The sequence below is a fragment of the Xiphophorus maculatus genome, chromosome 13 (genome assembly GCF_002775205.1).
Source record: "Xiphophorus maculatus strain JP 163 A chromosome 13, X_maculatus-5.0-male, whole genome shotgun sequence".
Taxonomy (NCBI): domain Eukaryota; kingdom Metazoa; phylum Chordata; class Actinopteri; order Cyprinodontiformes; family Poeciliidae; genus Xiphophorus; species Xiphophorus maculatus.
Window position 1 is genome coordinate 13,041,861 of NC_036455.1, and position 10,069 is coordinate 13,051,929.

Genomic DNA, 10,069 nt, shown 5'->3' on the forward strand with positions numbered 1-10,069 from the left:
TTGATCATAATCGAGTGTCCAATAATATCCAATGGTCAAATGATGACATCACTTAGGCCCCGCCCCCTCGGAACAGGAAGTGCTATTTTTTTACTTGGAAAGCTCTGTTTATGGCTCTCTTGACCTAATCAAGATGATTCGGATGATAAACTCTGTCAATGCTCGCTGCTGGCTGAACCGTGTGGGCGTGGCCAAATGGCGAATATCAGTCCCTCGCCATATACATACGTTTGGCTCTTATTCAGGCATAGATCATCCGATTGGCGCCAAACTGGATAGGTATGACCTTTGTTCACCTCTAAAGAGCCCGACGGGTTTGAGATGTAATTTGGCTCCACTGCGCCCCCTAAGTTAATACATGGGTTGTGTCTCCTCGACGCAACAACCGATCTGCGCCAGATTTTTCGACAGTCGTCGGGCAGCGCCGCCGAACGCATTCACGCGTGTCGCCCGGCGGACGGGCGGGGAAAATGCGCGACAGCTCCTGCGGCGGCTGGCGGGCGGCGGTGCTGGAAACTGCGGCGGAGCTTCAGCGGTGGGGAGCGGGCTGCGGCTCTGGAAACCGCGCGAGAGCTTCTGCGGTGGCCGGAACCCCCGCGGTGGCCAATAGGCCGGAGCGGCGCTTGCTGCGAGGGCCGCCCGAGGCTGCTTGCAGCTTTAATTAAGTTTTATTTCTTCTTTATTTCCTCCTATAGAGGGAGCTGTTGAGCAGCTTTTTTTCACCACAGGCCCAGTTTGCCAGAAAAAAACCCCTAAAGATGTTGTTTCATTAGTGGAACAAATCAGAAACATGTTGAAGGCGTGGAGGCGTATATGCTGCTCTCTGACATTCGTCTTAATCTGCCCAGTAACCGACCGCGTGCGTCTCCAGACCCCAGCACGCCACGTCTGCGCTTTTCCCCTCCTCCCTGGGGTGCAGCCGCTTTGGGCCCGGCCACCCAGCGTAAACATGGCCCATATGGAGCGTTGGAGACCGGGTGACATAAGCGAAGCACGAAACTTTAATTATAGCCTCTGTGTGATGTGGCCCACACACTGACATGTTGTGATACAATGGTTTCGTACGCGCTTGCAGCTTCTCCTCCACCCGTCATTCCTGACACACATGGCACAGATGTGTTTTTCTTTTTTTAAACGACAGACGCTGGAAAAAAAAACAGAGGAACCCAGCCCATGTTTGTAATGGCAGTCGGGTCGACTTTTCCAATATTTAATCCCGGCATGTGTTCGGATGCCAAGAATTTATTGCAGTGCCACAGGCTCAGAAGGGGGAGGCAGGAGGAGCTCATCAGGCCTCGGCCTAACCTCTTGGTTCCTCTCAGCTTTTAAGGCTTATGGCTCAAGAGAAAATATAAGAATCCTCTCATCTTGAATGTAAACAAATCAAAGGAGATGATTGTAGATTTCAGAAGAAAGAAGGTTAAATCAAACCTTATTTCCACCATGGGAGAAAAAGTGGAGGTGGTTGAGGAATATAAATAGCTCGGTGTTCACCTGGACGACAGGCTGGATTGGAGACGCGTCTATAAGAAGAGACAGAGCGACTGGAGGAAGGTTTGCAGCAAGACGCTGCAGATCTTCCATAACTTTGTTGTTTCATCTCTTCTGCCACGGCGTCAGAGCAAGGGACCTAAAAAGTCTCAACCTTATAAAGAAGCTGGTTCTGTTCTGGTTCTGGTTCTGGTTCTGTTCTGGGGACGACTGTGGAAATCAAACCTTATTTCACAAGATGAAGATGCAAAGGCGGATTCTTCATAAAACTAAGAATACTATGGACAACCCTGAACATCCTCTCCATGAGGCTGTCTTAGAAAAAGTGTCTTTAGTCAGAGGCTTCTTTAGATTCGCTGAAACACAGACTGCTACAGGAGATCTTTGCTGCCAACAGCCATCACTATCTATAATAACTCTGAAGAATCTGTATTAGTAGGAGTTGCAACAACTGCCTGAAATAAAAGCCACTTTTTGAAAACATTTTCACTCATTTTTTAATTTTTTTCTTTAGAAATATAGATCAGTGGTGCTTTGAACTAAAACTTTTTTTGAAGGACTATTTTGTTTACTGAGACTTCATAATTAATTTTATTTGATTCATTTTGTTGTTTTATTTATTTAGAAGATTTAAAGTGTCTTTTAGTTCCAGGGTCAAATGTTCATTTGAATTTAAACTTTATTCATCTCTGAGAATGTGTTTTTGCATTATTATGCCATTAAAATTATACTACTTGAAAATGGTCTCAAAACAACAATATTATGATTTATCGTGATAAGTTATGGGACAGTTTATTACTTATAAACGCCCACCGCTACAGGAAGCGAGTCTGAACTGTTCTCTTGTTCTGAACTGTTCTCTTGTTCATCGCAGGTCGTGGAGTGCCTCAGAGCGCGCCCCCCGTCCCGACCGGAGGAACACATTTCCGCTTCCCGCCCTCCACCCCGTCGGAGGTTCTGTCCTCCAGCGAGGAGCTGCGCAGCCCCGGCGTGTTCAGCACCGTGGCGCGCCGCATGGCCCGCGGCTCCGTCAGCGACTGCAGCGACGGCACCTCCACCAACTCCGAGCTAGAGGAGGCGGCGGCGGCGGCCGACGAGCGCGCCATCGGGCCCGACCGGGCCTTCCGAGGGCTCCTCGCCCCCCGCCTGCCTCACGAGTCCCTGTTCAGGTTCTACGGGGGTCACCCGACCCCAGCGGGGTTACCCAGGCCCGCGCCCAGGGTCCACCCCGACCCTCTGTCCCCGTTCCCCGTGTCCCCCCTGCCCGGGCCCGGAGGCCTGCTGTCCCCCGCCCTGTCCATGACCCCCACCCCCCACCTGGCCTACACCCCGTCCCCTTCCCTGTCGTCCCCCATGATGGGCTCCCACTTCTCCTTCAACCCGGAGGACATGAAGCACTACCTGCAGGCCCACACCCAGTCCGTTTACAACTACCACCTCAGCCCCCGGGCCTTCCTGCACTATCCCAACATCATCGTCCCCCAGCCGCACCGCCCCACCCTGGAGAAACCCGCTCCCCACCACCTGCAGCCCCCGCCCATGCCGCTGCCGCTCGGCCAGCAGCCGACCGACGACGCGCACGCCTCGCCGTTCAAGTTCAAGCTGCAGCCGCCACCGCTCGGCCGCAAGCAGAGGGAGGCGGGGAGCTCGCTGGCCGCCGCCTCCTCCTCCAACCACGCTTCCTCGTTTACCGGCGCCGGTCCGAACGCCGGGTCTGCTGCGGGAGGAGCGCCGCCGAAGATCAAGGTGAGTCGGCTTTGGGTGCATCTCAGAGTAGCGCTGGAATATTAATAAAATTATTGGTTTTTGAAAATGTAATTTATAAAAATGAAGACTTTTTTTTCACCAATGCATTCCTCGTGTTTCCGTAGTTCAGAGTGATGTCAGCACGCCCAGAGCAGCCATCTTGTTTCGCAAACATGTTTTACAGCTTCTGTTTATTTGGATTTTGAGGTTACAACACGATGTTAGGACCAAGCTACAAATTTGTTTTTTAATTACAAGAATAAAGTGATTATATTAGGAGAATAAGGTCATAATGATACGATAATGAAGTCATTGCCAGAATAATGTTTTAATAATAAAGTCCTGATAATGCAAGAATAATCATTAACAGAATAAAGTCATAATAACAGAATGATAAATTAGTAATTTTATGACAACTTGAACATTGGAACGTTGAGCAACTTGGTGAACATACCTTACAGGTAAAATTTAATCTTTAAACACATCAGCGTCAAATTATTATCAGTAGGATTTAGAAACGATCCTGTAAATGACCGAATCTATTTCAAAAAGAACCAAACTGATCTGGTCACGTCAGATCCGGATAAATATACTTTTTTTTAAGACTATATATAAACAGAAATTCTCATAGTCATAAAACCTTTGAAACTGTCATAAAACTTTTTTTGGAAATAATGGATAAAAAGTTTTATTAAAATCGGATCTGTAACCAAAAACTGAGATTCTATTTTTAGGCCTCAGAGAATCGGAGATTATCGCTGATCTGTCGATCCCCTGCAGGTGGAGCCGGTCTCCGACCTGTCTGAGGAAGACGTGGAGGTGACCGACATCAGCGAGGAAGACGAGCTGAACCCCAACAGCGAGGATGAGGAGGGAGACATGTTCCCCCTTCTTCCTCACAGCCGTCATCATCCTCATCTCCATCTGAAGAACGGGAGCAGCGGCAGCCCGTCCGCTCCTCATCCAGAGGAAGACCCCGACGATGACGAAGAGGTGTTCAAAACTCCCGCCACTCCGCCTCCTGGTGGCGCCGCCGCCTTCTCGCTGATGGGCCTGAAGACCGAGCCGGGCCAGGCGGCGGCAGCGCCCGTCAGTCCCGGCGGAACCCGCTGCATCCCGCTCAAACTTCGCTTCAAACGCCGCTGGAGCGAAGACCAGCGGATGGAGGCGGACGGAGACCGGGACGAGGCGGAGGACAAGAAAGTGAGAGGAGAGGGAGAGGACCAGGAAGACGGGAAGAGAGAAGGAGAGGAGAGCGGCGCAGGAAGAGGAGTGATCCTGGGCCTGATGCTGCCGCCGGCGCCGACCCAACGCCGAGCGAGCTCCGAGCTGCAGAGAGCTACGGCGCAGCTGTCGCTGGAAAACGCCAGCTGCTGAAAAACAAACCCAACATGGCAGGTTCTGCAGATCCAGACGTTCGGCCGGAGCCGGAAATCTGGCTTTAGTAAACGTAGCAGGTTTCATATAATGTTTTCAAAAAACCAGAACCAACAGTTTTGTTCTTTGCTTTTAGCTGAACTAATTTGGGTCGTTTGCAGGAAGATTTGTGCAATAATTCACAAATTCTGGCTTCAGTTACCTAAATCAGGTGTCCAAAGTGTGGCCCGAGGGCCTTTTGTGGCACTCACAGTGATTCTGTGTGGCCCTCAACCAAAATACAAAAATCGCACAAACTTGATAGTCCAGCTCAGTGTTGGAGGTATGCAGTTAAACAAATCATTTTAAAAAAAGATGTGAATTAAAGTCTCCTAAATATTAAATATGGAATGTACAACACAAAGTACGCATTTAATTAAATTTTATAGTAAACAGAACCACAAATATTTTGCGATATTTTTTTTCTCTGAAGACTTTAATGCAAACACTTTTAAAGAAATCTATTTTCTGTTTTTGTTGCTCAGAATATACAAAAAATCCAAAGATAATAGAAAAAACATCAACATTTAAGATTGTAATTAATTTTTTTTAAACAAATAAAATTTGTGTTTCAGATCTACAATAAGTTACAGATCCCTCTTCTATTAAGTCAGACATCTTTATTTGAATAAATTATGTGTTCACTGCAAAAAATACCAACTCTGACCACTGATTTTTGGTCTAGTTTTCAGTTCAAATATTTTAGTTCAGTTGAAATAAGACAAAACTAACTTGCAAGTAACATTTCATCACAAAATATATTTTTTAAAGTCAATAATTCCTTAATATTGATGAAAAAGTTCCACTATCAAATCGTTTCACTTATAACAATGTTTTATTTTCTATGTGTAATTTGTGCTTTTCCATCAATATTAAAGAATTATTTACTTCAGACAAGCGCTTGGATCTTGTTGTAGAATTATTTATAAGTTAGTTTAGTCTTATTTTAAGTATATGATGTTTACTAGACCAAAAGTACTTAAGAGTTTGTGTTTTTTGCAGTGTACTTATTTGTGCAGATAAAAATTAAACATTTAGCAATTTTTAAAATAATTTTAATTTAAACTGTTTTAAAATTCAATCTCACGTGGCCCTCAATTACTTTCAACTTGACAGTTTTGGTAAAAAGTTTTTAACTGAGCTAAATAAACAAATCATCTTCCTCCGTGTGGCGCAGCGACCCGTTCGGAGCAAAAACAAGGAACAAAACGAGCTGTTTGCGCAGAATCATGTTGAAATCATGGTGTTTGCTTGGCGAATACAGCTGGACCTGCTCTGCGACACATCATCACGTCTTTAACACTAAAACTCAGATTTAAACCCGACTACAGAGTTGCCTCGGTCTACTTCTGATCACAATCGTGCCCAAATCTAGTAGATAAATGTTCGGGGGAGGCGACCGGACGTTGGGAGTCGCCTCCAGTTCTTGTTCGTTTCTTCTTTTACCCAACATGGAGCCGACAGATCCTGATGTTACTGAAGAATCAGCCGCCTGTACAGAGATTCTAGAAGTGCCTGGAAGACGCCCCGTCACTACAGATTATAATGCAGAAGAAGAAGAAACGCATCGATTGGTTTGGTCTGGAAGAGACTCCATCTTCCTCTCCAGTTTCGCCGACGAGGGCATTTTCAGCGTTGTTGCCTTCAACCTTACCCATCATCAGCTTCTTCTATTTTTTTATATATATAAACATATATATGAAATAAAAATACTTATTTTTTCCTCTGGATTTAAATGGACAGTATTCTTCGGGCATTTGCAGAGATGATAAACTGATTAGTGTCTTTTGGGGGAGGGAGGGAAACATAATGAATGTGGAGCATCAAGGCTAACTCAGGCAAACCTTCACTGAGACATAAAACAAGTATATTTTTAACATATAAAAAGAGATTGTGCCCATTTTATCAATCAGATTTAAAAGAGATTGTGCCTTTTTGTCAGTTTTCTCCCTCAAGAACATGTATTATCTCTCAGAAAACCACCATGCCTTCGGCTTTTTGTAAAACTAAACGTATATATTTTATTCAAATATATATTAGAATCAGATATTCTATTTCAATATGGTCATTTGATACGAATTAGCTAAATCCTCCTATTTTTAATAGCAAAGATGTGTATATAAATATATATTCTGATGCAGCTGCGGCGACCCAGATCCGGCGGCTCGCTCTGATTGGATGGTCGGGACTTTGGTTTGAGACTTGAGCAGCTACAACACACAGCGTCCTGGTTAGTGCGGTTACAATAAAGGGAAACATGACATCACATCTGACATTAGACGCCTCTGCAGTCGCAGAAACTACACCCAAACACACACACACACACACAGAGGAAACCTCAGAGCGACAAGGGACTTCCCATAATCCCTCATTCTGCCTGTGTGCGCGCTCTGTGGTTACCCCGTCTACAAACATCCAGCTTTTTTGTGATAAAGGCTCAACATTTGTCAGTTTTAAATAGTTCATCGCCTCATTCCTGATTCACCAAACCGTTCGGAGACGTTTTCAGGACTAAACCACCTGAACTGTTAGACTCGTGCTGCCTTACAGCCTCTTCTCTTTCCTCCATGCATTACTGTTACTCCTGTAATGATTTATATTATTAACATGACTACTTTATGATTATGTCGTACCCTTGTGCCGCGGCCCAACCTCTTCCCCATGAATTCCCAGTTTGAGTTCTTGAACTGGTTTGCAGCAGGAGGAGGGTTGGATAATACTCATACAGCAGGGGGAAGAAATCCTTTTAATTTTTTTTTTAGTTGTTTGTATATATATTTTTCATTATGGTGGATTCTGTAAGGAAAAAACGAGTGTTGTACTGTTTAACATTTTTAACATTTGTATTATTTGACACCTTTTTTCTTATCCTCTCCGTCTCTCCTCTCATGTTCTTGTTATTTTCACTCCGGAGGAGAGGCGGAGCTGTTTATTTTATTTTATCATGCTTCTGTTTCCATTCTGTATTTGTTCATCTGCATTTGTAATTAAACAATAATCAGGGTTCATTAAAAAGGTGAAAATGGTCACTTCCTCTGTCTTTATTTAATGTCGATATCTTGGTTTCCTCTTTAGGAGTGAGATATGGATAGAGGTACAAAGTCTTTCATTTTCCAACTACCAAGAAGTCGCTTCACTGCTTTTCCTTTGTATTGAAGTGACTGTTACCTCCAGGAACCACTGAGTACAGTCACTGTTCCTCTGTACTGAAAACGTAGGAAGGTTTGGACTAGAGCTGCTGCTCCTCTCCATCAAAAGGTCTAATATCTACTTTATTCAAAATAGTCACCGCTTTTCAACATCGAAGGGGCTCTTGATGAGGAAGTAGAGGTGCTGCTCCTTTGCATCAAAAGGTCCATTTTACCCCATTGAAGTTTGAAGTAGAGTCACTGCTTCTCAATAGTAAAAGGTCTTCATTATCCCAAAGGAGCACTGAGTGGTGATAAAACCTGTCAAGACTGAACCATCTCTCCGTTCTTACCTGGAAACATCTTGAGATCCTGATGAGTAGCTGCAGAGGGAATGTTGGGGTTATTTCTTGGAACTTATCAGTTAACATGGAGAGTAGATTAAATTTAACCCTTTCAAACTTGGTCTCTAGCAGATTTTTACTTTGCTGTATGTATCACATTAAAACTTGCATCATGTATTTATACTAAGATATGTTCTAGTACATCATTTCACTTGGAACAATCTATTTTCAAACACGTCGCAAAATATATAGACTCTTTTTGATCAATGTTTCTGTAGCCCTAAAGTTAGTTTACAGACTAAAATAATAAGCAGCCATTCAAGAAAAGGGTTAAAAGGAAAAAGGGCTTTATGATAATTTTTTATATTTGACTTAAGTTTTAAAACACAAAACAAACTTCCAGTAATTGCTGTAGTGAGCTTTTTTAAACTCAAATGTCTCTGACTCTATTTAGTCTAAAGCTTATATACAAAGCTTCTTATATAAGAAGCTTTGTATATTTCTGATGTTTTGTTTGTTTAATTACATCTTTGTTCCTGATGTTTTGTTTGTTTAATTACATCTTTGGCGCCTCCTGCTGCCGTCTCTGGGTACTACAGCTCAGTTTCCCAAGCTTTGCCAGGCGGCTCTGTTGGCTTTGGTGGGGACGGCGGGGGAAACTGGCTCGTGAACGCAGAATGGTTTTATAATTGACTTTTCCTGGAGATTGTTTACATAAAACTGTAAACACGAGTTTGAGTCTAGACCGGCCGCTCAGCTCGTCTGGAAACTTGGACGAGGGAAAGCCTCGCTGTGGGAGGGTGTGGAGGGAAAATAAAAAGGCTCTTTAATATTAGTGTATCCATGTGAACTTTAGATGTAATTTACATAAATTCAGATGAGATTTTTGACATCTGCCTCCCATCTGATCTGGAAACCTGAGATGCTGACCACAGCAGCTTTTTAAATACATTATGTCAGCTTTGGGAAAGAAACTTTTCAGTTTTGAAGCTTTGTGATCAAAGTTGTTCCCTAAAATTACTTTAAAGATAGAGTTGACGAAGATGAAAAGACAGCAATATCTATTCAGAAAATTGGCGGTAAAAACCAAATTAGGCCTAAGTCAGAAGATAAATCCTCAAAAAAAAAATAATTTGTTTGAAAAGGTAAACAAATACTGATTCCAGATATTTGCTCAAAAAAACAAGCTATGATGCAAAGCAAGACAAATATTTGATGTAACTGAGAGGTAAGAGCAGTCCAGAAGATTTCTCGTTCATTAAATTGATCAATTACAGATTTTATGTCATATCTTATAAATTCAAAAGGCTGACATATTTGGGGAACTTTTGCCAAATCTGAATTAACAATGCTAGCATATTTAAGCTAAGCTAATTATTGTAGTTTGGTGCAATCTGTTGTGTATTTCTGTCTATATTGATTGCACTGTACAACATCTACACTCTAAAATGTCTATTAGCCACTACAGCATAGTAGTAGAAACTGTTGTCTTATAATAATTAGCTTTGGGAGTTAGCATTAGCATTCTCATTTGGTCTGTTGGAGCTGTTTCACTCTGCCTGAAGGAGTTGAAAACCTCTAGTTTACAATACAACAACATTAGCATTTTTTCACAGTAGTTGGCTTCAGAAGTTAGGCTAAGCATGTTAGCATTAGTGTTAGCAAGCTTATTCTAATCGCACAACAGCCTTGGAAGTTGGCTAAAGCATATTCTGATAATCTGTCTCTATTTTGATCTATTTTGACTTGTGGTGACTCGGTACACTGCTACAACATAAGCATTAGCATCACAATATTTGGTTTTAGAAGTTAGCATAATTTTTCTGTTCAAAACAATTATTGAGCAGAACAATCTGCTCAGTTATTCTGCTCAATAATTGAGCAAAACAATTAATCAGCACAAAGTTAAATGCTGATTTAACTTTGTGAATCAGCATTAGCATT

At 43.0% G+C, this 10,069-nt stretch overlaps 1 protein-coding gene across 2 annotated transcripts in view; it reads left to right on the forward strand.

The window, feature by feature from the left end:
* The window catches only part of LOC102233304 (ETS domain-containing transcription factor ERF-like), a 43,881-nt gene extending 38,536 nt beyond the window's left edge, over positions 1–5,345 (forward strand). For both annotated transcript variants that reach the window (XM_023344353.1, XM_023344354.1), the window contains 2 exons: positions 2,366–3,237; positions 4,018–5,345. In XM_023344353.1, coding sequence (XP_023200121.1) covers positions 2,366–3,237; positions 4,018–4,614 — 1,469 coding nt within the window. In that variant the 3' untranslated portion in view covers positions 4,615–5,345. The remainder of the gene's footprint in view (positions 1–2,365; positions 3,238–4,017) is intronic.
* Positions 5,346–10,069: the final 4,724 nt, after the last annotated feature.